This window comes from Podarcis tiliguerta (genome assembly GCF_965153285.1).
Source record: "Podarcis tiliguerta genome assembly, chromosome: 10".
Taxonomy (NCBI): Eukaryota; Metazoa; Chordata; class Lepidosauria; order Squamata; family Lacertidae; genus Podarcis; species Podarcis tiliguerta.
The window spans coordinates 38,382,877-38,410,205 of NC_139543.1; the positions used below are offsets into that span (position 1 = coordinate 38,382,877).

At 43.4% G+C, this 27,329-nt stretch overlaps 1 protein-coding gene and 1 long non-coding RNA gene across 13 annotated transcripts in view; one reads left to right on the forward strand and one right to left on the reverse strand.

Annotated features, from left to right (window-relative positions):
• LOC310658706 overlaps positions 1–27,329 on the forward strand; it is a 202,552-nt gene that overhangs the window by 160,459 nt on the left and 14,764 nt on the right. For all 7 annotated transcript variants that reach the window (XR_014502428.1, XR_014502429.1, XR_014502430.1 and 4 more), the window contains one exon: positions 26,331–26,490. This is a non-coding gene — a long non-coding RNA (uncharacterized lncRNA). The remainder of the gene's footprint in view (positions 1–26,330; positions 26,491–27,329) is intronic.
• The window catches only part of LOC310658703 (uncharacterized protein), a 265,403-nt gene that overhangs the window by 75,233 nt on the left and 162,841 nt on the right, over positions 1–27,329 (reverse strand). Inside the window, exon 1 of one of the 6 annotated variants that reach the window (XR_014502422.1) lies at positions 8,761–9,385. The exons of 4 other annotated variants lie outside the window; for them this stretch is intronic. Coding sequence is in view for 1 of the 2 variants with exons in the window: in XM_083401014.1 (XP_083257140.1) it covers positions 12,216–12,271 (56 nt within the window). In the remaining variant the exon portion in view is untranslated. Of the gene's footprint in view, positions 1–8,760; positions 9,386–12,046; positions 12,272–27,329 lie in introns of those variants that run through there. One more of the 6 variants, XM_083401014.1, reaches the window with a different exon arrangement.

The following is a 27,329-nucleotide window of genomic DNA, read 5'->3' on the forward strand; positions in this document are numbered from 1 at the left end:
CGCCCAGGCTTCGCGGACCTCTCCGCTAGCAGCGGGAACGCTCCCGCTGCTGGCGGAGACGTGCCTGCATGCGGAAGCCTGCGCGCGCTGAGCTCAGCGCGCCCAGGCTTCGCGGACCTCTCCGCTAGCAGCGGGAACGCTCCCGCTGCTGGCGGAGACGTGCCTGCATGCGGAAGCCTGCGCGCGCTGAGCTCAGCGCGCCCAGGCTTCGCGGACCTCTCCGCTAGCAGCGGGAACGCTCCCGCTGCTGGCGGAGACGTGCCTGCATGCCGAAGCCTGCGCGCGCTGAGCTCAGCGCGCCCAGGCTTCGCGGACCTCTCCGCTAGCAGCGGGAACGCTCCCGCTGCTGGCGGAGACGTGCCTGCATGCCGAAGCCTGCGCGCGCTGAGCTCAGCGCGCCCAGGCTTCGCGGACCTCTCCGCTAGCAGCTGGAACGCTCCCGCTGCTGGCGGAGAGGTGCCTGCATGCGGAAGCCTGCGCGCGCTGAGCTCAGCGCGCCCAGGCTTCGCGGACCTCTCCGCTAGCAGCGGGAGCCAGCACTGGGCTCCCACGGCTTGCAGAGAGCTGCCTGTTTGGGGGCTGGGGTCGGGGGAAGCTCGGGCTTCCCCAACCCCGCGCCTGGGGGGGAAATAATTTTTTTCCTTTATTTCCCCCCAAAAAAACTAGGTGCGCCTTATGGGACGGTGCGTCCTATAGGGCGAAAAATACGGTATTATGTGTCCTTCATGTTTGGGGGATACTAAGATTCCAAAGAGTAACAATGGTTGAAATTAATATAGTCTCATCTAACCTTCCCATTCCACAGTACAAAATTCATTAACAATATATTCTGAAAGGCAGTAGCTCAGGTGGCTTTCAAATGAGTTGGAGAAATCCACTTGATCATCATGAAAGCTCATGGATGGTTCCATGTAGAGTGGCCGTATACCTTTCAGTAGTAGATCCTAGGAACAAATGATGGGATGGCTCTGTCAGTGTTTGTAAAAAGCAAAAAAGGAGGAAAGGGTTCTGACCTCCCTTTGTCTCCTCAGCCTGGTCCTCGGACCCTTGTCGGCACAAAAGAGTCCACGAGAATATCCTTGCAGAGTTTTATTCTTAAAAGTCTTTGTGCAAAAGCGACTGACACACAACAACACTACCAGCTTTCATTAACCAACTAACCAACCAACCCAAACACCAGCAACCAAACTAACATTTCTCACTCTATATATACAACTTGGTGCAGGGCGCTGAGTCATGCTGACCCAGCTTTATTCGCATGAAAGAAACAGCGGCCATTTTAGCGGTGACAGGCTCTCACTTGCATTTCCCCTCTGTGAAGTTCCAAAGCCATGGATACAAAATGCTGGATCGATGGACTTTGATCTAGGTGGGCAAACTTTTGTTCTATTGAGGGCTGCATTTCATTGGGAGCAATTTATCAGGGGCTACAGTAAGCAGGGCAGAATCCTGCGGAGGGCAGGACCAGAGTCAAAAGTGTATAGCACCGCCCTTTTCCTTTTCTTTATCTTGCTGCCACACTCATTCTCCCCCCCCCCTTCCTTTTCATTCTCTCTACCCCTCATCCCTATCCAGCAAGATGCCACTGGAGGGACCAACTGCAAGTCTGAACTGGACTTCTGAAAGCTGCAGGTTGCCTACACCTGGTATAAACGGGGTCTTTCTAAAAGCATTTATTATGATCTGCTGTCTGAATATCAGGGAAGAGTCATAACAGGTTTACAATTTAGAAGAAAATATGTGCTTGAAAACCAACCCATTCATTTCTGCTATGGGATCAGGGATCATATGCTTTCTTTTTTAACTCAGTGACCCCAATTTTATGGCCTTTTTCATATGCATGCTGAATTCAAAATACCGCCAGTACTTTAAAAAAACAACAACACACACACACCTCTTAACAGGCTTTTCAGTCATGTGAGGACAAAAGTCACATTCACAGTAACCTTAGTGCTCATTAGTGGAAAAAAGGGGAAAGCATGCATAATGTCAGCTAGCACCACGGCTGCAAGAAAATTAGAAGAAAGGCAACATTGTGTCTGAAGCTTATTAAACTGCAAACTTTTTCCTCAGCAATCAAGGCAGTGCATAGATGCAAATGAGACACTTACATAATGCTATTATACTTGAAGTGTGACTAAAAAGCTGGACTGATTAAGTTACTATGAAAGGTTTGGAGCTATTTCGCTTTCTCCCTTAAAGCAAAACATATTATGCATATTAACTGTTCAAAATGGACCATTCTGAAATTGCTCAGAACCAAATATTTCTACATTGAAGTGGCTCCCATTTTAAGTTTTGTTTATTTTTTTCCTACGCAGTAGCAGAGAGCTGAATGAACATCCTCTCTAAGCATCTTTTCAATTTCACAGGCTGGATTTCAGTCTAATCTCAGCAAGGCACAAGTGTGCCCAAATGGATTTATCAAACTGCACTGTGCATTACGTTACTCAGATTTCAACAGCCTATTGACAGTAAGACAATTTCTATTTTCAGACAAGTACTCTGCATCAACATGCATCATGTGTAACTAAGGTCATGGTCCCCCACACGATTGCAAATTAAATGTATGAACCTCACAGTTTACAATGGCCCTGTTAACTGTCATGATAACCAGGGATGGACGTATGTGTCAAATCTTAGCTTCTCATTTTCTAATCTTAAAATAAGTTTGCCATATCTTTATATCACCTTGTGAATATTATAGGTTACTGACTCATCCTTCACAACAAGGTCCCAAAACCGCTTACAACTATAATGTGCAATTTTACCTAATATGCACTTTTTGCAAGCAGTTTCCCCAAAGTGTAAAGCATTTTCACAAATTTGTTTTTTCTTCTTCCAAATTTCCCCTTGATATACACCCCCCTTTTTTGTTAAACTGCATTACAAAATTCAGAAAAACTTGAATTTCAAAGGATAGATCGATTCAGTTATTTCTGGGAATGCATGAATTAAGCAGGTTCACACCGAAATACTCACCAAATTGAACTTCTCCCCTCATCTCTAATGATAATAACACTACTTTTAATAATGTCAACTCTGGTCTATGGAGAGATGGGTTTAAGATTCCACTCAACCATGAAAATTCAGAATCAGAATTTTTGCCTATGTGAAAACTCAGCTTCCTTTTATAAGCTGGGGGCTATGACATCATCAGTAGTGGCTGAGTGGGAGGTATTTGAACCCCAGTCTCCCAGGTCCAGCCCTCTAACCACACCACCACACTGGCTCTCAAATTGAAATCATTCGAGAGTAGGCGACATCTTATAAGAGTTAACATTTTTTAAAACTGTCTTCAATTTTTTAAGCTGAGCTTTAAATTGTGTTTTTAAAAATTATTTCCTTAGAGTTTTATTGATTTATACTGCATTTTAATTTTACAGTCTCCCCACCCCACCCCTTTTTGTCAGTCACCTAGAGAACTTCTGTTATGGAATGGCTATAAAAATATGGCTGTTGTTGTGTTGCTGGCATTGTTGTTGTTATGAATATAATCTCTGGCTATATTGATGCATTTGTTACTGAGAGGCACCCAGCAGGCATACGGCTGCAATGCTACTAAAATGAATATTTCTGATAAGATGGGTTAATTGTCAGAATAATTTGTGCAAGAGTAGCTGATTAATCCTTCCCCCGTGCCTCACTGCAGATACTTTCATTTTCCTCATACCTTTAGCATTGCTCTATGAATGGCCCCCATTTTTTACACAATGTTCTATTCTGATTACCATCTCCATCCCACAAATGAAAGTCTATAACAAGAGGAATTGGCATTACAGTGCTGCTATAATTCATTCCCTTGACAGAGACAGAAACGAGAACTGACAATGACACAAAGTAAATCCATTCCTATTCCAATGCCTCAGATTGCAACAGAAACCAGAAGATAGCATAATTTTAACCCATTCATATTGTGACAGAGATGAGAAATGGTTCAAAGCAAAGCTATCTTCTTTGACTTTAGAAATGCTCGTACCAGAAATAAAGATCAACACTACCCTGGTATTTTTTACAAGGCCTCGCAACTACACATGTATCCCAGTGGCAGCTGGTGGGCTGGAGCTGCAGAGCTGGCCTCCCTACAGCAATGTTGCTGTGCTTCTCTAGACTGCACTGGGTGGTGATAGGGCAACAAATGAGTCTTTGGCTGAACCAGGCCTCTCATGTCTTTGTTTAGATCAGTGGCGGATTTAGGGGAGCACAACCAGTTTGGTCACAATGGGTGTGAATCCTAGGGGGTGATGCAACTATTATATAGAATGGAAGGCGTCGGGTTGGGGGGGGCATAAAATTTTGGTGTCTCACAGAACACTGCTTAAATTTGAGACCCATTACTGTTGAGATTCCTGCATTGCAGGGGTTGGACTAGGGGTCCCTTCCAACTCTGATTCTATGTCCACTCTAGTCTAGGTGGTCAAATATGCATTATAAAAAAAAAGCAACCAGGAAATGCATCATCAAAAAAAGAGTACAGATTTGCGTTAACATTAGCATGTGCTAAAGGTAAAGGTACCCCTGCCCGTACGGGCCAGTCTTGACAGACTCTAGGGTTGTGCGCCCATCTCACTCAAGAGGCCGGGGGCCAGCGCTGTCCGGAGACACTTCCGGGTCACGTGGCCAGCGTGACATTGCTGTTCTGGCGAGCCAGAGCCGCACACGGAAACGCCATTTACCTTCCCGCTAGTAAGTGGTCCCTATTTATCTACTTGCACCCAGGAGTGCTTTCGAACTGCTAGGTTGGCAGGCACTGGGACGAACAACGGGAGCGCACCCCGCCGCGGGGATTCGAACCGCCGACCTTTCAATCAGCAAGCCCTAGGCGCTGAGGCTTTTACCCACAGCGCCACCCGCGTCCCATGTGCTAGTTTATGCAAATTAGAAATATAGTACATCTCACCATAGTGAAGGAGACTATGGGGAGGTGACGTATCTGCCTGCTCAACCTACCATCCAAGTGTGAAGTGTTGATGAGCAGCTTTAAATCCCCTGCTCTCCCATTTTATGGATCTTTATCTTCAAACTGGCCTTGAACCACACTCCCCTTCAAGTAGAAGACTGGCAGACAGCCAAAGAGATACATAGACTTCCACTTTTCCACTGTTCAGTCTTCAGTTACTGGTTTTGCATGCAACGGATCAAGCGAAGGAAAAGTTATTGCACACAGGTTGTTTGCATTCTCTGTGGGGAAATGTGTTTTTACCATTGGCAATGATCTTAAAAAACAAAACAAAACCAAGAGACTACACCCCAGTCAACAGGATGCCAAAGCGTCAAGAGCAGATCCATACTGGGCATTTGACAAAAGATCATTCCCCTATCCGTGTTACCACTGGCCATCTCTTTAAAGAGGTTTAAAGACTATCTCAAGGCAAATCTTTAAAAAAAAGTAGTATAAACACCAACAACTGGGAAACACTGGCCTGCGAGCACTCCAATTGGAGAAGAGCCTTTACCAAAGGTGTCATGGGCTTTGAAGACACTTGAACTCAGGATGCAAGGGAAAAACATGCTAAGAGGAAGGCACACTTGGCAAACCCTCACCATGATCAACTCCCACCCAGAAACCTATGTCCCCACTGTGGAAGGACGTGTGGATCAATAATTGGCCTTATGGACTTACTGTTAAAACCATGTTCATGGAAAACAATCTTACTTGGTTCCGAGTGATTGCCAAAGAAGAAAACCACTGACCAGGAGTGCAGTGCAAAGATGGCCAGCTGATCAGTTAGCTGGGCTTTGCACATCAGCTGAAGCTGCCCATGTCCAATGTGCTTAAGTGACAACGATAACGCTAAAATAATTTTGGGTGCTCGATGGGACTGATCATTTCTGTCAATCTGAAGAACCGTGAAGCATCTACTGGAACAACAAAGTGAAAAATGTCCAGCTGTATACCAATTCCAACAGGAAGTAATATTTCAGAGGAGCTCAGCTTTGGAAAAAAGCACATGTTGGCACATAAAAGGAGGCACAGGAGAGCCTTCTAGCTACAAGAAAGCAACAACAGATTTTGCTACATATTTTAGCAGCGGCCCCACACCATGCCAGCAAATAAAAAACAACTCAGAATAAAAGGAACAGAAATGATGCTTTATTTTACAGCTGATGCAAACAGCTGTGCCAGCTATGCCTATTTGAGGGAGGCATAGATACATATGCTTTCTATTGGTAATGATACTACTGTGCTACAGAGCATGGGCCACAGTAATCACCCTTATGATCAATGGCCAGTGAGTGCAAAATTCGGAGTGCAAAATCCTAGCCTCCAATTGATTCCGAGATAAAATACAGGAAAATCATGTGGGCTAACTTCTTTTTTATGTTGAGCCAAAAAAGAAGCTCCAAGCAAGCCTTCTATTTTGCCTGCAGCACTCCCGAAACTGAGCAGACATAGAAAGCGGATTAGAAAAACGAGAGGATGAAAGGGCATTAGCATGATACAGAGAATATATCCTCCAAATGGAAAGAGTTACCACTACCTCCCAATATTTCAAGTTTTTGGGTTGCTGGAATTTATTTATTTTTGTAAGATCTGCATGGGTCCATAAGAATATAAAAATAGATATATTAACCGTTTGTGGCTTGTTTAGGGGGGAGGACCTCGTTCTCTCTTGCTTCTGTTCATTTTTCTGATTTGACAAGAAACTTCTGGCGATACTTGAATATACATCGGAACCCATCCAGGAAAGCAGCTTACTTACCATATTGATAGCCTTAGGCTCTTGCTGATTTCTTACTAACCAATGCATAAAATTATTTTTAAAGCAGAGCACAGCTTTAAACAAATATTAGATGTAAAATCTAGGTCACCCTTTCTACTGAAGGGCATATTAAGAGATTTCTTAGATTTTTAAGTTAAATACAGTTTCTACCACATGACTTTGTGGTTTGAGCTAGTTAAATATGTCACAGTTACAGTGATCTAAAAATCAGGAATGTTTAGTCAACATGAGATTTGAGTTATCTTAAACATTTAGGATTAAAAAGATTTCTACCATCCCCATCCTTGGAGTCTGATTGTTGCAGCCCAGCTTTCCCCAGGACATTTAAATGAGGTGAAGATTAATGAACAGTTCCAAGACCAGGATGCAAAGACCTATTTTAGGCATGTCGAAGGATTTGTGCGTGGCCTAGTGGGATTTCTGACTTTCCTCCCTTGGAACTGCAAACTCCTATGCTATATTAAAGATTTCACTCAGCTCACATCCTCACCACACATTGAAAGCACACAAAAATCACCCCCGAGAATCCTAGCACTGCAGCTGACCCCTCACAGAGCTACAGTTCCCAGCCACCTTACCAAACTACAGTTCCCAGGATTCTTTGGGGGAAGCAATAGAGTCATAGAATAGCAGAGTTGGAAGGGACCCCAAGGGTCATGTAGTTCCTCTCTGCGGTGGAGGAATCACAACTAAAAGTCATGTGCATTAAATGTATGGTGTAGTTGTGACCCTTGTTACAAAAGACATTTAGCATGTGAAGCTGGCAGCATGATTCTAGTAGATCAGGTCCCCCCGCAAAAAAGCGCTTTTTCGGGCACTGTACCCCCAAACAAGTAGGAGAATCTGTTGTGCAACCTCAGAACTCCACCAGCTTAGTCTGCCTTGTGTGCAAACGTAACTTACAGATGCAGGACATAACTAAGGAATCATTTTTAGCATTCTAGTCTGTATCTAGTTTTCGGCTGCTGCTTCTCTGGAAGCTGCATGGAATTAAAAGGAAGCACTTAGCCCCCCAAAAAGTGAGCGGCCCTTTGAAGTTCAGCACAGAGCCATGGTAACCTTTGCCGTTGATGCCATTTTATCAACCCATTTATTTATTTTTAATCAATCTTTTAATTAGAGCCAAAATGCTTTTTCTGAGAAATATATTAAAAATTAAAATATTAATGAATTAAAAAGAGCTATAGCTCTAGAACATGGTAGCTGTCTGCCACCATTTTTCACAATGTTTAATGGCAGTGACCAGAAAGATTGGTTTTTCTTTTAAATTAACATTATATGAGAGCTTCAACACTATGACAACTCTGTGCTGAGTTGTGATAGGCAAAATAACCTGTTAGATCACTGCCCACATCAAAACCACATCTGTTTAATAAGATGGATAGGTAGCACTAATTGCATCTGCCCCTGTAAATGTGATGCTACACTTCTGTTCACCTGCAAAATAAATAAATGAAAATGAAATCCGACTTTCTTCATGTACAATGAATGATTAGATGACAGCCTCATGTGTGGTTGCCTAGTAAAAAGAGTGAACAAAGCATGACTGTTTTCATTTATCTGCTGCTTCCATGAAACGCTCAGACCTCGACCCAGGCTTTGGCAATCCAGAAAACTATGTTATACTCACTTGTACCAGAGGATCCCCCTAAATCAGTTCTGCTACCAGAAAAACTGGCACACTGGGTCCAATCCATGCACTTATTTTTGATATGACAAACAAAACCATAATGGTACTTTAACTTGTGTGGTTTTTTTGGTGGTAACTATTTGTGTTTCTGAATATTTCCCACTATTGTGAGATATGAGATTTGCCACAGCAAATCTTGACAGATGAGTCATCAAACTGTAGTAAATTTCACCCTCATCAGGCACATTCGGAATAAATTTTACCTTGTAAAAATGGTGCATGAAATCACATAAATTATCTGGCCACAAACAGAAAGTGTGAACATTATGCCCACTCCAGATCAGCTCTACCCATCACAGTGATTCCCTTGATAACAAAATATCCCCAAAGGAGTTCAATATTTACCTGTATTCAGAGCACAAAGAAATGGAATAAGAAAGCCTTCCTTCCACATGCACAGTCTGCCTGTCATATTAATGAGAACCTTACTAGCATTTTGCATAGTCCTGGAGCTCTTACATTGTGGTTTTGAAATTCAAGTCTATCCAGGCCCTCCTGTCGTAAAATATGCATTTGCTGAATGATCAAAATTGCTACCAGAGGGTACGCTTTTAATGTGAGAATTAAACCTGAACTTACTGGACTTAACAAAATGGCATATAAAGTTCCCTAAAAACATGATTAGGTTGAACATGATGTGGCGACTGAATTTTCAGGCAAAAATATAAAGACATCGTTAAAAGACCCTGTGGCACTATATCTGTGTTTTTAATTAACTCAGTGGAAAGGGGTAATTTGAAAGGCACTTGTTACAATGGCTGTACCATTGCCCCACAGAAAGTTGTTTAAAAGGCAAAGATTTAATGGCCCAATTAAAATTAAAGTAAATGCCTAAGGCCATCACAAGTGTCTGTCCAAGAAATCAGATGCTACACATCTTTCTCAAAGGATATTCAGCTTGGAATTTTAATTTTGCTGCTTTCTTGAATGAATGCCCCTATAGCCTGACAACAGAAACTTAAATATGTTTACTCTGAAGCAGGTTCTGCTGAGTTCAGTGGCTAAAGTACTAAAGTGGATGAATGTACAGCAGGCATCATAATATTTCACTGGAAGCAGAGCTTGTGTAGAAGGCTTCTGGAAACCCCTGCAGAGGCTCCCAGGTTTGTGTGGCGGGCGGAAGAAACAGGAAAATGGAGAAGCTGCGACAAAACTGTGTGCAGTGTATCATACAAGATTCATGTACCCAGGGGAAGAATTCCACCTTGGAAACAAAATCGGGTGATTTGGAACTGCAAAACTAAGAATTTGGATAAGGAAGATTTCAAAAGAACAGAGATGCTGTGTGAACTCCAAATTCTCAGAGAAGTTCACAGTACAGAAGTGAAATGGTACTGCTACTTTAAAATTGCTTATTATAGTTGTTGGCACATTAAAAGTTTATCTCAAAGGTAGCTTTGTTTGCTGCTTCCTCATGATATTTCAGTGTTAATTTATTTGCATTAACCTGGTTAGATTCATCAGCAAAGTAAGATTTGTGTCTGCCCCTTATATTCCTTTTAGCAAACAGAAGCGCTGCATTGCAGAGACCAGAATCTAAAATAACTTAAACCTGTAATCAGAAAGCATGGACATAAAACCAATCTAACTAACATTCTGATTTATGGGATGTGATAGGATCTTCTTCAGATATTAGGAAGCCTGAATGCCTCCAGTATGGAAATCCTGCCAATCAGGAACAACAATGATCTCAGACTGATGTTTTCAAAACATACAATACAGAATTTGTTGAACCGCTGACAAACGTGCAAAGCGCTGCTACACACAAAAAGCTAGAACTTATGGACCACATGAGAAGGTCATATGTATTTGTTGTATTCTAGGTTCCTTCTGTGTGATCCTGCTGAAGGAACACTTGTCAGTTTCCCGTGTGAAACAACATCATTTCTGGACGGGAGCTTTTTAAGTGCCAGTCATGCTAATTCAACATACTTGGCACCTCTTAGCCACACAGGGATTTCCTGTTCATTGCGAAGAATTGGAACCACCATTTGCAGTACTGGAGGCACAGTCCAAAGTAGATGTTGTAGTGCAAACACACCACAATGTTTGACCTTTTTCCTCATGGTTTAGTACTGCAGTGGAACTTAGGAATGGGGTGGGGGGATACCAGCCTCACTGGATTTCCAGAACAAGACCAGGACCTACTGCTTTGGGGCAGGCTCTCGGAGAGCTCTGGGAATAAAGGGAAGCCCCTAGGCATGGATGGGAAGCTGTGTCTCATTTGCCTTGAGCAAATGAAGCAGGTGCCTAGTGCATTCCCCTGCGATATGCTAGACCCTGCCTCACATGCACATCAGCATGTGGGAGAGTCAGTGTTGTGCTTGGAGAGTTTGACTGGGATCCCCCAACAGCCATGAAACCCACCCTGACCCCACAGAGTTGCTGGGAACCATGGACGCCACCTTGAATTCTTTGGAGGAAAGGCAGAATTTAATTGCATAATTAAATTTAAAGATGGATGCCCTTAGATTGAAGGAGGGAATGGTAATAAGAACATTCTCCTTGTAGGTTCAAAGTTCTTTGGGGCACTAGTAAGCATTGCATACCTTATTCAGTGTGCGTTTTCTAAGGTACCTTCTACCTAACCAAACAGAAACCACCAAGTCCTGACCCACAACTGCCCATACAGTGGTATCTCAGGTTAAGAACTTAATTCATTCTGGAGGTCCGTTCTTAACCTGAAACTGTTCTTAACCTGAGGTACCACTTTAGCTAATGGGGCCTCCCACTGCCGCTGCACCACCGCCGCACAATTTCTGTTCCCATCCTGAAGCAAACTTCTTAACCCAAGGTACTATTTCTTGGTTAGCGGAGCCTGTAACCTGAAGCGTCTGTAACCTGAAGCGTCTAACCTGAGGTACCACCGTACTCCATCCCCTCCTGCACCAGGTCCCACTGGTGGGAGTGGCCTAATGGGACTTGTAATGCCCCACCCCTGGTTTAAAGGCACCAGCCACTTCTGCATTTCTTCTTACACATTTGACGTCCATGCTTTGTATGTCTGTGTCACAACAGAGAGCATTAATCACATGGATGAAACAGAGTTACATGTTACAGTTCCCGTGTGTGACAGTGTGTTTAATATATTTGCCAATATACTGCAGTAGCTGGCATAGGAAAATGCTCCTGTCTTCCCAGCATACTCTCCTCCCAGCACACCAGATAGACGGTTTTACAGGCACATGATCATAATGCATAGATGGCCCTCGGGGTCCCTTCCAACTCTACAATTCTCCGATAAACATCAAATTAATATTATGCAAATTCCTCTGGAAACTCATATAGCCTTCATCTGGTACACCATGTGAATTTTTGTGTGCGTTTCAAAAGCATGTGATCTGGACATTTGCCATACTTTAAACTGAGAATAAATGACAAGTTACTCCAACAGAAGCACTGAATCCTGTCCAAAAATAAAGTAAAAAAAATCAATTATTTGTGGTGTCAGGAGGTTTGTGACAAACACTGACTAATATTGTGAATGATATAGACTAGTTTCCTTCTGCTAATGTTTTTGCAATTACATTTTCTAGAGGTAAGAAAATTCTGATTTACATCTTCTCAGTTGATTAAGATATATTCCTGACTTGCACTTATCTCCCTGCCTTTCTCACTTGTCACATGTCTGTTTTTATGCATCTGATGCAATTCACCTTGCGGTCATTCCTTGCTTTGAATTCAGGGCTCACCTTTCATTAGATAATTGGAACAACTGTCCCCTGTGCTGTTCTAGAAACGGATGCTCAGCAGCATCCTATCTGGCACCTCTGCTCCTCATTACAACTTCCCAGATGTTGCTAGCTCAGAGTGATCAGGGTTGCAGACGACTGCAGGGTGTTCACTTGCAGATTTGCTAAGAATACAGGAAAAGGCAACCCTGGTTCTGAGGTCATGGGATAGGTTGGGCACGGCGAGCTTTTATACCTGGGCTCCTTCACCCCAGCCTGGGAACTTTATAAGCAGCTGCAGCTAGGAAGATGGCTATCTTTGGGTCACTGTCAATGAGATAGTGGGGCTCTGGTGACTCCTACTTTCTTTTGACATTTTGGAGGAGCTGGTTTTGCTTTTAGGTTGTGGGGAGGTGAATGCATTTGAGTTTTGGAGGGTTGATTTAAAGATGTTATCCCGACAGATTAGCCACATTTTGGCATAATGTGGTGTCTGGATTAATACAAAATGAGAAATAATAAAATACTATACGTAATATGCACCTGAATGTTGATCAGAACACTGCTTGAAATAAGGGAAACAAGCATTGAACCCTCCCTCCTCTGAGAAGCAATCTTGATGAGATTGTGCCTACGGGCATAATCAAAATTGTTTTACTGCGATGTTTTATGAGTGTGCACTTAGCAAAACACTGACAAAAAAAAATGAGCTAAGTATATGTAACAAAGGGGATGCGGGTGGCACGGTGGGTTAAAGCCTCAGTGCCTAGGGCTTGCCGATCGAAAGGTCGGCGGTTCGAATCCCCGCGGCGGGGTGCACTCCCGCTGTTCAGTCCCAGCGCCTGCCAACCTAGCAGTTCGAAAGCACCCCTGGGTGCAAGTAGATAAATAGGGACCGCTTACTAGCGGGAAGGTAAACGGTGTTTCCGTGTGCGGCTCTGGCTCGCCAGAGCAGCGATGTCACGCTGGCCACGTGACCCGGAAGTGTCTTCGGACAGCGCTGGCCCTTGGCCTCCTTGAGTGAGATGGGCGCACAACCCTAGAGTCTGTCAAGACTGGCCCGTATGGGCAGGGGTACCTTTACCTTTACCTTTATATGTAACAAGGCAGATTTTAGGAGAAGGTTATTTCATCAACAAACACATGTACATTGATAAATAACACTGGGTGGGGGAGCTGCAAATGGTTTAGCACATGGAACAAACACCAATGGTGGGGCTGTTCAGTATGGTCCTGCTCCCAATTTGCTCTACACAGTAGCTACAGCGCATGAAGAGGTAATATGTTCCTTTGTTCACATGTATTCTGCATCCTTTCTTTCTTCCTTGCTTCTTCCATTCTGCCCTGATGCTACATACCTTCCTTTGATCACGCAGAGTGATTTAGCTGCTCGTGTCCTTTGTTATACAGCAACTTCCACTGGTAATGGCCAGGAAGTTATACCATGGTGGAACCTGGCTACTACTAGATTTCCCCCCCTTTTGCTTTCATCTTCATAATGGTTGAAATACTTTTACAAAAGGCCTGTGAACGAACAGGGATGGAGAGTAGATTATGCTTATATGTGTAAAACGTATCTGTGTGTGCATTTGTCTAAACACACAAGAACACAAAATGTCAGGGAGAGAGGCACAAGCCTCATCCCCACTGAATGCAAGTCAACGTTCCCTACAGACCTTTCCCATGCGAAACAGGGAATGTTGGGAGTCTGAGGAGGAATGTAATGTACGTGAGGAGTTAATATTTCTATCCCGCTCTTTCAACAACAAATGTTGAGCTCACAATAATCACAAAAGCATTAAAAAACACACCATTACAATCACTGTACTATCAAACACAAACACATATAAATAAAGCAAACAGCAAATTCATCAACATGATTGAGAAAATTCAGTAAAGTCATGGTAATTCAAAACATCAGAAAATATAAAGAAATCATTCCTCAGAATGATTAATACCATTCAATAAAGTCCTATAAGAAAGAGCTGCTGAGTACCAATAGTTTGCATGCACTCCACTGCCACCACCTGCAACTAGAGCATTAATGTGCTCAGACAAATCCTTTAACATGACTTGTGGGTGATTTTCTGGACAGGGGTGTCCAGATGCAGGCCAGCTTTAAAATGCTGGAGAAAAGCCGGCCTTGTGTTGCTTTGGAGTCCTTCAGCCAGTGTGATGAAGCAGTTAGGGTGCCAAACGCTTAGAGTGTGGTGACCCAAGTTGAAAACTCCACTGAGCCATGAAGCTTTCAGGAGCTCAACCTACTCTTGAGTAGGACCCTGGCAGAGACACATGCCAAACTGGCATGTTATCTCCCTCCTGGTCATTCGTTCGGGAGCTTCAAAAGCTTCCTTCTGCCCGAACATCACAGCGACTGAAGCCAACAGACACCAGCACACTTAGGGATCTGCAGAGTCTGTGCAGTTCGCATGACAGAACTCAGCATTTTGGCTAATCTGCTTTATTTACATATAAACACACATGGCTCCCCCTCTTTCTAGCATCAGACAGCAAAGAAAAAAAGAAAAAAGGACAATAGTCCCACTTCACAGAACACAGTAGCACAAACATCTTGTCTCCGTCACTTCCCACTCTGTGGAGTCAAAACATACACTGTCATGTGATAGACAAAAATCCCATGACTGCAATCATGGAGCAGGAATTCTAACAGAAGCTCCCCAGGTGACCTTGAAACAGTCGCTACCGCCGTAGCCTATCCTATCTCACCGGGTTGTTGTGAAAATAAAAAGCAGGTAGGGGAAGAGAACCATGTATGCTGCCTTGTGCTTCTTAGAATCATCAAATTGTAGAGTTAGAAGGGACCACAAGCATCATCTAGTCCAACCCTCTGCAATGCAGGAATCTTTTGCCCAACAAGGGGCTTGGAATTAGAATCTCACACTCTATTGAGTTATCTCCCTAGGTATAAATTAAACGAATGAATGAATGAAAAAGCCTCAGGTTCCCAGAACACCGCATTGGCTCTCTACAGGGCAGGGGTACCCAAGGTGGTTCCCTCCATATGTTCTGGACTGCAGCTTCCATCAGCCCTGCTGACTGAGGCTGATGGGAGTTGAGGGTCCACAATATGCAGAGGGCACCATGCCAGCTTCCCCTCCTCTAGGCTATTCAGGGGAGCGTGAATGGACCTTTCACATTGACAGAGGCAGGAGATGGATTGGGCCTTTCCCTCCCTGCTCCTGGAAAGTGCTTATGTACAAGCTCATTTACTTTCATGAGCAGCTCTTCTGAATTCTGTGTTCAAAACTATATGTCAGCAGCAATGGCGGTTCGGCAGCCCGAGTGAGGCATGTGTGTTTGAACCTGAGGGTGACAGGAGAATAATTCGAAATGACTTAATCTAGCTTCTGTATTATAAAGTAGGAATGTAATATAAAGCACCGAGGTAAAATGGCTAGCCAGCTGAGCCTGGTATTTTAAAGTAATAGAGGGTATGCACCAGAGCGACAAGAGTCGAAGTCAGGTTAATGGTGATGGCAGGAAATAGACTGCAATTGAGGTATGAGTGATTGGCCAATGCGAATAAGTACGTGATTTGGAGGAATAAAGAGGAGTGTCTCCACTGCCAATGTTATCAGGTTGACAGCAACTGGCCCCAAAACTATCTGGGGATGAGACATTTCACTTAGTGGTAAAGGGAGGAGTTCTCTTAGGCACCCCTTTTCTTTACTAATAAATATGTTCCATCCACCCCATCTTAAACTGAAGGACTTCTGACAGAGGTTTTTCTTAAACCACCTTGCCACCCCTCTTCAGCTCTAGCACACAGCTGGCTTCAGAGTCAAAATTATTTTTAATATCAGCTCAGAATACCTATTAAAGCTGTGCAAATTTTGCAGGTTCTGTTGACTAGATACAGGTTTCCACACCGTATCTTATTTGTTTACATCTCTTCCCCAAAACGAGGAGTTTAAACTCTCCAATTTCAAAAGTAATTCATTTCTACCAAAGGGCAGAAATAAGCCTCTATTTTGCCTTCTCTATTACGTTCTCCTTTTTGACACTTGTCAGAAACCCCAAACCTACCATTTAGTATCCTCATGGACCAGGCTAAGCTATCCCTTGTCCTGGGATCTCAGCAACTACTATTCCTTCACAAGGTGGCTATTCATATTCTCCATTCCAACTCTGTTCTATGGGGCAGTCATACATTTTGCCAACGACAGAAAATAAATGTAGTTTAGAAATATTGGTGCTATACCATACACAAGGTCAAAGAAGACAAGAGTAATTTGCAACTACTAAATTGCTTGATGTAATACTCCAGCGTGATAATCTTTAAGAGGAAGCTTTGCATAAGTCAAAGGTCTTCAGAGCAATATGCAAATCAAATCCTACCACTTTCCTAAATCCTTTTAATCTAGCACTTAATCTCAATAATGACCCAGTTCTTGGAAACTTAACTGAGCTCAGCCTCTTAATCACATTATTCAGCTCGCCCTTCGCAAAGTTTGAAAGGAGATAGATAACAAACAAAGCTAAAAAAAACCTTGATGAAATATCATCATTAATTTGGCTGTGTAAGAGTATTTTATTTACTGCAAACATAGTATGGGGGGGGTGTTCCCTTGAAACCAAGGATAGGGACATAAGATGAGCCCTGCAGGATCAGGCCAAAGCTCCATCACTATTATTCTCATAGTGGCCAAACAGATGCCCATGGCAGGACCTGAATACAACAGCATTCTCCCCACCTGTGACTCCCAGCAACTAGCATTCAGAGCCATACTGCCTCCAACAGTGTTGCTGACAGAGTTTACTTCATTTCATTTACTTATTCATTGAATTCCTACAATGCCCTTCAGCCAAGGATCATACGGCAGTTTATAATACAAAAACACAAAATTGCATAAAATAGTAACAAACAAACAATCACACAAGCACATGAAGCACCCTGCAGAGCCAGAGAAGAGCTCACAGAGGTTCAGATATGCAGGAATTCCAAAGAAAGTTGCCCAAACTGTCAGAATGGTCAGGTCTATTCAAGAAGGGGACAAACTTACAGCAAAGGTCCAAAGGCTCCCTGCTTGGCCTTGCTCACAGCATTCCGTGAGACAGACTCCACAGCAAGGTCTTGTCTACACCAAGGAAACATACTCACAGCCATTATAAGCCCAGGCAGGCCATGTCACATGGGAACACAGGTGGCTGTTCATTACCTCCCCCTCTAGCTATGCCTGTGGATACATCTAAGCATGTGAAACACATATGAGCTCAGTGCTACAGCTGCTACCAATCATCTTGACCATCAATATGCTGCAAGGAGGGCTTCCAGACCAGCTCGCCTTTTGGGTCAACACCCCCAGTTTAAAAGGCCATAGATGGTTTAATTAGTCAAAGGCCTTGGGGGAAGAGGGGTGTTTTTGTCTGGCACCTTATTGTTTATCAGACCATAGAATTGTAGAGTTGGGAGGGAGCCCGAGGGCCACCAGGTCCAGCCCCATGCAATGTAGGAATCTCAACTAAAACATCCATAACAGATAGGCATCCAACCTCTGCTTCAAAACCCCTAATGAAGGAGAGTCTACTACCTTCGGAGGGAGGAGGGCAAGTGAGAGTGTGGCCTGTGGAGAATCCTAGATACCAGGCAGAGAAGCCAGGAGGACCACATCCCTGGGCCTGAGGTTCCCCAGTCTCCCCTAAACCACACAGTGCAGTATAGTGGTACCTCAGGTTAAGAACTTAATTCGTACCGGAGGTCCGTTCTTAACCTGAAACTGTTCTTAACTTGAGGTACCACTTTACCTAATGGGGTCTCCTGCTGCCACCGCACCACCGTTGCATGATTTCTGTTCTCATCCTGAAGCAAAGTTCTTAAGCCGAGGTACTATTTCTGGGTTAGTGGAGTCTGAAGCCTCTGTAACCCGAGGTACCACTGTACCTAGAGTAGGAGGGTGGGGAACCTATGCCTTCCAGACCACCAGCCATGCTGGCTGGGGCTGAGGGAAGTTCCCCTGCCCCTGCTGCAGAGGGCAGCAGCTGTAATTTTCATACCTTCCAAATGTCCTGGGAAAAAATGGAACATCCTGTTTATTGATGTGAGATTGTTGTGGCCATTTTGGGAGGCATGGGGGGGGGGGGGAGAGAGATTGCAGCACTGCTCACATGACATGCCCAGGGGCGCATTGCAGAAGATGTGTGTTTTTGACCTGAAAAATTTGGATGGCATAAATTCTGCAGTGCTATAAAAAAGGTGGAAGCAACATGTTTAAAATGCAATTGCAGGAAGGCAGGCAGGCAGGCCAAAAGGCCTTTCTCTACCAAGTGTTTCATGTGGTTTCATTCTCTGCTTCCTCAGTGTGTCAAGCTCAGAAAAGCAGCCAAGGAGGCCATGAGACCTGGGACAAATTCAAATCTCACCTATACAACTGCAAGTGGTGCTTCTTTCACAATTATGGCTGTCTTTCCCCCCTGAGTGCTCTTATTTCTTTGTGAGGTACAAGTAATAAAAAGGAAGGATGCCACACACACACACACACACCCGTTCAAGAAAATGGTGTGTCTTAATGATCATTTGAACATCTTGGCAAAATGCATCATCCCTACCCCCAGAGCATGTTCTTTTTTACCCAACAGCAATTGCAGCCATATGTGAATGGAAACATCTTTTGCAGCAGGGGAAAAACAGGTGGTTGGCAGAGCAGGCGTGAGCCTGCTCCTAATCGATACCACCATGCTGGATACTGTATGGCACTAATAGAATCTCTGGGAATGAAAAGTGTGTGCTTCAGCTAATAATTCAGCCCGTTACAATTCAGATGTTGGAAAGAGAAAAGAAAAATCTAATCAATACTGGGAAATCTCATCTGTGGTTTCCATCTGCACAAACTCTGAAGACTGCGCTTTCTACAACATGAAACAATGATGGCACATGGAGGGTCAGGCAGGAAGGCAACTTGCACGCGATCTCCACCCAAGAGAGTGAAACCAATTCTTCACTGATGCTGCCGTTATGATTCTGATGGACACACACAATTTTTCAGCCTAAAAATGTCTGCGATTTGGAAAAATATAATCTGAGTTTGGGGAAGGATGCAGATGCATATCTAGATGGGCACAGAGCCCAAGCTTTTCATTTTAGAAAATGAGTTCGCAAAAGAACAAGGTAGAAATAACAGTAGCAGCATTTTCCTGCATTGCTGTGCATTTACTATATATCCCTTGGTAGAAAAGGGGTAAGTTGGAAGCAGATCCACACACCTTTTTTGCAAATTCTCTGGAATTTCATGTGGCTCAGAGCTACCTTGCCTGTCTTGCCGCACCTAGCAGCTGCTGTAGCTTTTAATGTGTGCATGTCAGGAAATGGTTAAAACAATTTGTTGTAACACATACGTAAGCCACCCAATATTTCTCCTCTGAATTCCCAAATTAAAAAAGCAAAATGATTTATTACAAAATAGATACTTACTATACAAAGAGACTCACTGTCACTTGTCCAACCCCACCCCTCGCTCTGTCACAAAACAAATGAATGTTAAAAAAAACAAAAACCACAAATGAATCTTTTTAATCAGAGAATGTTTTGGTTACAAATCAAAGTATTTGCAGGGAAGCAGAGTGTACATCCGTCCTGTGGAAATAAAGTGCATGCAGGGGAAGTTTGAACAAATAAGGAGCAGTATGTAGCATTAAAGTCCTTTCCAGGGAAGGAGGTGGCAGCTTAAAGTCCAGTTAAGGAGTGTTGAGAATGTGGGATAACCAGCCTCATATAACCAACATGCTTAGTCCAGTTAGAGCACGAAGGGGTTAATACCATAGAGTAAGCTGTTCTGCCAGGCTTAGCTATGTCACATTCTTTACCTTGGGATGAATTGGGCAGTCATGCTTATTGTTATACCCGTCTACCTGTTAAGCTTAGCGTGTAAAGAGTTTTGAGCAGCTTGCTCTAAGCTCAGACTGCACAACAAGCCACTCTTGAGTTAATATACCTCTCTGTAGCTAAGCTAAGTTTTACTGCCTATGTGACTTTTTCTGAATGCTGTATGAAAAAGCACATGAATCTGACCTTTGCAAAGTTTTTAAGTAAGTAATTTACCAAAACAAAACAAAACAATGTTATTTTTAAAAAGCAGAAGCAGTAGTAACAACACTTAACCCGAACACCCCTCCCTTTCCTGGGCTCCAAGTCACATAATCCAGAGCAATTGAAGTTTTTTTATATTAAAAAACTTATTGTGCCAATCTGGGACCCATTACAGAATCAGTAAATGAAAGCTTTTAAAGTTAGTATGAGCACCGCTATCTCTATTATACAATCAATCAATCAATCAATCAATCAAAGCTGTAAAAGAAGTAGGTAATAGTTGCATCATTAAAAATTGTAATGATACAAACTGCCATGAATTCTGGACTTTTTGCAACACCCCACCCAAAACCCAGAAGAAACTTTGTATCTGGGTTTAAAATGGAACGTTTGCCGTGATCCATCTTTTTCACTCACCACCTCATCAAGGGTTGAAAGCTAATCTGATTGTGTGCCAAGTGTTCTTTCATAGATGCACATTGAAGCAATTATGTGCCCAGGGCAAATATGGGTCATGTGAATTGGTTTTCCATTTTTCTCAGGGACAAAGCCCGCAACATGAACCTTGTGGTAGCTTTCATCTGCAGAAAGCCATCAGCAGGACACACCCTGGGCTACAGTCAGTGTATATTAAGTGTGATCTCTCCTATACTTGCACAATGCTTTTGTGTACTTAATCCTGCAAGTTGGGGTTCCCCTCTTCCATCTGCTCAGGTTCACTAATTTTAACTCATTTCTAGATTTTTAAAACTCGGTGGGAAGATTCCATTTCCATCACCTCATCATTATATTCGGGGGGGGGGGGGTGGCAAACTTCACAGCAGGACAGTTCATCTCAAAGGCATCTTAAACTGTTTGCAGTGGTGAGGAGGGGGGATGACATCAGTAAATATTAATAAATGGACAAGTCCCATTTGTATGCGTATCAGTGAAGACGCTTGACATTGTTTACGGGTATAATACAGAGCTGCATGCCTTCTTACTGCTGCCTGCTAGGCCTTAATTATGTAGTCAATTCCAGCAGATAATTTAGAGTCCTACACAACATAAAATTGTATTGTCAATCACAGATATTCAGTTTGGGTGCTTAGCAAAACATGGTCTCTTCTGAGTGCTAAGCAAAAGCATGCACTTTCAAAAGAAGAACATTGTTAAATCCATGTTGAAACTGTTTGTAATGAAAGGTTGGCAAAGTCCCCCATCTCTTATTTGTTCCAAGCTAGTTCAGAGAATCCTTGCAAAAAAGCCTGAGCAGTTTGGAGAGGCCAGGTCCACTCTGAATTCTTCCGCGACAACCTCAGCACTCAGGTCCTGCTTTTGGGTTTCCTATGAACATCTGGTTGGTGACTTAGAAGAGGTTTCTGGGACTAGATGGGCCACCAGCCTAAGCCAACAGGCTCTCTTCTTAGGCTCTTAGGTTAAGAATGGCAGTAAAGGAAGTCCAGTAATGATGATCTGTGGCCAGAACAAGGTAGTTTGGAGCTGCTAAAGCTAAGGGAAGGTTCAGCTATGTTCCATCACAGGCACAGTGGAAGGGTGTTCATAAATCCATTCCACTTTGCATATGCAGCATTTTAATATTTCCAACCATGCAAACCAGCCCCGTCTTTATTTTTTTCTAGAACAAGATAGGCTCTTATGGCCAATCTGAGAGATTTAAGCCATGATTCAGCAAGGTAATTTGTCTTCTTTCAAAAGAATGAGTCACCCGGCCTTGAAGAATTAAGGGTTTAGCGAAGCCTTGCTTCTGGACTCGATCAAAAGACAAGTGACGTCAATAGCAGTTTTGCCATTTACTTCAATGAACCTGGGTGTGGGTTCTGTGTATTAAGCTGTTTGTACAAAAAAAACACCACCCACCCCCAAGACAACAGCAGGCTTTTATTCAGGGGTTGAGGAAGTCTCTGTGGGTAAAGTAAACAAGTACTCTCGTCTCTTGCAAAACAGTTTCTACAAACCACAGGATGTGGGCAGAGTTGTCCTCTTTCTAGCTCCATCGTCGTATTCTCTGTGCATACACTGAAAGCACATCCATTGTGCATTTGAAGCACATGGCGTCTCCCAAAGAATAATAGAAACCATATTTTCCCTACACAGAGGTCCAAGTCCCTACATCCAGATTCTTTGAGGGTAGCCATGTGCTTTGAAATGTGAATTGGATGTGCTTAAATGTATGGTGTAGATCTGACCTTAATTTCACTGAAGTGCATGAAAGCTAGCTAGTTTGCTTTCACTTGGCTCCCAGGAGGATCTCAACAGCATGCTCCAGCAAATGTTTACTCAGAAGTAAACCAGAACACATTTAATGGGAATTACCAAGAAGGACATTTAAAATGGACAGACCCAGGAATTCTTTATTAAAGATATTTCAGAGATTCCAAAATAGTGATGGATTAGGTTCCCCAGGCACAATGTGGAATGAGTTTGGCTAATGTGGGTCATTTTGCATACAGTGTTGAGTACTTTCCAGAGTTCAGACTAGAGATGGATGGGCACATTAAAGTCCAGCCCACCCCCATTTTCAGGAAGATTGGAACTAAATCCATCCTGTTCCATTTCCAGGTGGATATTTACAGGAAAATCCTTTAAAATCTGCCCAGAAACACATTTAGAATAAACATTTGCAAGGTGCTCTAAGTGGTCAACTTACATGGTGCTTTAAGGAGTTGTGTGCCATCTCTGTTCTCCTGCCCCAAATAGTTTGCTTTAAAACTAGGTATCCTGAGCCGCTAGCATGACACATGGTGCTCCAGTGCACGGTTTCAGTGTACGTGGCAGAAGTCCCCCAGGAGTGACAGGACATGACAGCATTCCCTCTATGCATCTTGAAAATGCATAGCAGCAAGAAGACCCCAACACAAACTTTTCAAGCTGAGGTTGGCTAGATACAGATATTTATTCTTTTTGTAATCTGCTCTAAGGTTTAGTTTTGTTTGTTTTTACAGTCAAGCAGTACCTATTTTTTTATGACATTCAGGGGCCAATGAACCTTAAAAAAGAAAAAAGGAAGGAGGTTTCAACATCAAAGTAGAGGCACCAGCAGCATCTTTCTCTCTCCCTTCCTTTATTTAACTGTAATATTCTCAGCTGTTTCGTGCAGCAGAAATAGCAAGAGTCTGCAGTCACCATATCCTCCCATCACCCCACATTTTGAATGAAAGTATTTCATGATGGAGTGTCTTTCTGGATGCATGGCAGAGGCAAGGTGGAGAGAGAGAGTGACTCCCCCTGGCCAGTGCCTTGCCTGCTGTTATATTCCAGGCCCAGGTGTAGGAAGCAGCACAGGACAGGCCAAGGAAGAAATTGGTATTCGGTTAAAATAGTCTACAAAATTTATTCATCACAGATGTAAGTAAGCTATGGCAAAGGCCTTGGATATGTATCTGGAATCCACCAGTAGGCTGTGTCGACCAACGTCAAATCAGAGTGATCCTATCAGGACTGGTTTTTGGATGGGTGCTATGGCCCATCAGTCCCCATGTGGGCTTCTGGACAGAAACACAAATTCCTGGACCCCTTTAGTGGGGTACCTAATAGTCTAAGGATCCAACCCAATGCCTTATCTGCCAAGAAGTTGTGGTGATTGCTACGAGGCAAGTGAAAACCTTCCAGCAGGCCCAAATTGTCTGCAGGAAAAATTCCTCACTAGCCCCGAATACAGCGACTGAGTATTCAAGGTGTGCTTATAAAACCAAACATATCAGTGGCCATCCAAAACAAAAAGGAGCCTGCACCCATATTGTCCCATTAACCCCGGCTGAGTTAGCATGACAGTGATGAGTGGTATAGGCCTTTGTGAAACTTGGTGAAATACATGATTTATGAGGGCAGCCCAGTTAAAATGGAATGTCAATCGAATTCATTTGTTAATACAATTTCATGTACATGTAGAAAAATGACAAAAATATAATCAAGTGTCAGAAAGTCAGGGTAAAACAATATGCATCAATAAATGTAACCAGGTAGAAGAGATCTCCTGTCTTTAACTTCACTGTCATTTAAACAGGGGAGAAAAGGCATGGTCTGAATGATAATAATAAAAACTCAGTTTGAAACAGATGTGCAGTACGGGCATCCCCCCACTTACGTGGGGGTTACATTCCAGGCCCCCACGAGCATAAGCAAAAATCGCATAAATGGGGAGCACCCTCTAAACACATTTTAAACACTTTCTCTCCAATCTGGACGAAAAATACTGTATCCAAAAATGTAGACAACTAAAATGAAAGCTCTGGGGCTGGCAGGAGACTGGAGGATGCATGTAAAAGCAGGCAGCTGCTGCGGCAACGTCAGGGCAGTGCAAACACACCAGCAGAGCCGGTGCAATGCTTGTGCACACCTCACCACCACCTTGTGCTTCCTCCTTCAGACCCAGTATGCAGCAGCAATGCAGGCAGCTGGAGTTCAGCTGAGAGCCACTGCTTTACCCAGCAGCCCCCCCCCCCCACACCACTCTCCAGAGACCCACCTTTTGGCTCACCCAGGCACTTTAAAATACCTCTATGTCTATGGATCTATTGTGTGTGTGTTTTTAGTTGTTAATAGTTTTTATTGTTTTCAGCATTGTATTTTAATTGTTGTATTTGTTGTCTGAGCCACTCAGAGAAGGTCTCTGCCATGGGGGCAGCTATGGGGTTAAACTAAATAAATGCCAGCCAAGCTCAGATTTCTTTGTGATGCATGTGCACAATAGAATGGATAAAGTATTCTGTGTCAGAGGCAGGACCAGTGCCATAGCACCAGTTATTTTCCACACAGTCTGCTAAGAGGAATTGTGGCCAGTGTGGTGGGGTGAGTGGGGTGCCCTAGATCTCCTAGCTTCCCAACATTGTAGGTCGCTGCCACTTACCAAGAAGAGAAGGGGTGAGATGCAGGAAGCTCAGTGTGGAGCAGTACACGGCAGTGGAGCTAGTCTGATGCTCCTTTGACCATGTGCTGCATCCATTTTTTAGCTGCTGCTGGCCTTTCTCTACCACTAAACACACAAATTTGCACTGAACTATTCAACTAGAAGGTAAGGAAAAGGTAAAGGGACCCCTGACCATTAGGTCCAGTCGTGGATGACTCTGGGGTTGCGGCGTTCATCTCGCTTTACTGGCTGAGGGAGCCAGCGTACAGCTTCCGGCTCATGTGGCCAGCATGACTAAGCTGCTTCTGGTGAAACCAGAGCAGCGCACAGAAACTCCGTTTACCTTCCCGCTGGAGTGGTATCTATTAATCTACTTGCACTTTGACGTGCTTTCGAACTGCTAGGTTGGCAGGAGCAGGGACCGAGCAACGGGAGCACACCCCGTCGCGGGGATTTGAACCGCCGACCTTCTGATCGGCAAGTCCTAGGCTCTGCAGTTTAACCCACAGCACCACCCGTGTCCCCAACTAGAAGGTACCCAATTCTAATATCCATAGATAACTGTATCCCATAGGTGTTCAATGGAACATTTAGGCTGAGGCACTCTGACAACAATCCACCTATCTGGGTTTTCAGGCTTCTAGCATTAGCAAATAAACACCTATATGATTTTAAAGGCTCTTTTTTCTGTGTACATTTTGGTCCAATTATTTTTTTTAGCAAAGAGAAAGGATGGATAGATATAGATGTCCAAGCAGAACAACAGCATGGAAACTTTTCAAGTACTTTTTCTAGGCAGACATGCAGGTTTTTGTTAGCTCCAAGGGTGAGTAATATAAGAAGTAATTAGTGTGATAACACATTAGCATAATGTTCCATATGGTGTTATTCTTGCATTTGAACATGACAATTATACTTCAATAAATTAAGTGTGGCTGGTCTGCCTTCCTCACCCAGCATGAAAATGCTGAAAATCTATTACAATTGAACTTACTGAAGTTCTCTTGCAGATTGTGGCTTTTGGTTGTTGTGGTAATTTCAAGAATGTTTGGAAGCCTATTATAGACACACTCATTTGAGGTTTAAACTACTGTGTTTGCATACCCTGAGAATTGTAGCTCAGAACCTATAACAAATGACAGCTCCCCAAATTCTTTGGGGGAAGGCATGATTGTGTAAACTGGTGTGATAGGGCCACAGTTGCAGCAATAATCAAATTAACAGAGCCATTAACTTCCTTGACTTTCTCTTGAATGGCACGTGATATCATTGGATCCCTTCTCTTCCCCAGCCTTTGCTGTCACCACAAAGCTGATTCTAATGATGGATTTGGTAATTTCTTCCTTTCCAGGTGGCTTGAGACCTCAGCTAAAGTCTCAACATGATGATACATTCTTTCCCCCAGAATGCTTTCTCATATGTCAGTGGCTGCAAGGCGTCTTATTAATCTAGAACAGAGATGTTGGTAGAAGCATCAAAGCTGGAACAGTTTTAGAGTGACACCTTGAAAGGTAAAAGAGAAGGTTTTATTTGCCAGGCCTGCTTAGAGGAGCAGAAGTTTGCCTCTGCCAGCATGCCCTTGAACCACCCCAGGCATACCCCCTTTGGAGCCCTAGTGATGTCAAAACTCTGGAGTCAGTTTGGCCAGGGATATGTAAGTTGCTGCAATGGCAGGAACAGGGGATCCAACATTGGATGTCCTTCTCTGATGTCAGAGAAGAACCTCTGATCCACCCTATCAGATACGCCTTCCCAAGTGTCCCTAGTTCCTATCTTCTAGGGACAGTCCCAGATTTACAGAAGCCATCTTGGTTTCTGATTTGATCCTGGGATATCCCATTTTCATTTATTTTTTATTTTATTTATTGAATTTATATACCGCCTTATACCCGGAGGTCTCAGGGCAGTTCACAGAAAAGATTACAATATATAAAGTCAAAATAAGAACAATGACCCAATAACCCCCCCCCCCCAAAAAATAGCCACATTTTAAAAGGGTATAGGATGTCGGATGTCAATCCGGTCAACCAAAGGCCTGGTTAAAAAGGAACTGTTTCGCCTGGTGCCTAAAGGTCTATAATGAAGGCACCAGGCCACTTTCTCTGGGAAAGAAATTCCTTAAGAACTTTTCCTCAAGACAAATCTATTTTCATCAGAAAAATGTTGGAGGGTACGTCATATGGTCCCTGCGACACCTTCTAAGGGGCCACTAGACTGTAGCATCTCCTTTTACAGTTAGAAATTCTTGCAGGTTGCCAGTAATGTCCAAGTTTTACCAAACAACATAACACAGGGAAAGAATGCCATTTCTCCCAGGCTGAAGACATTGCTGTTTCATAAACTGAAATCA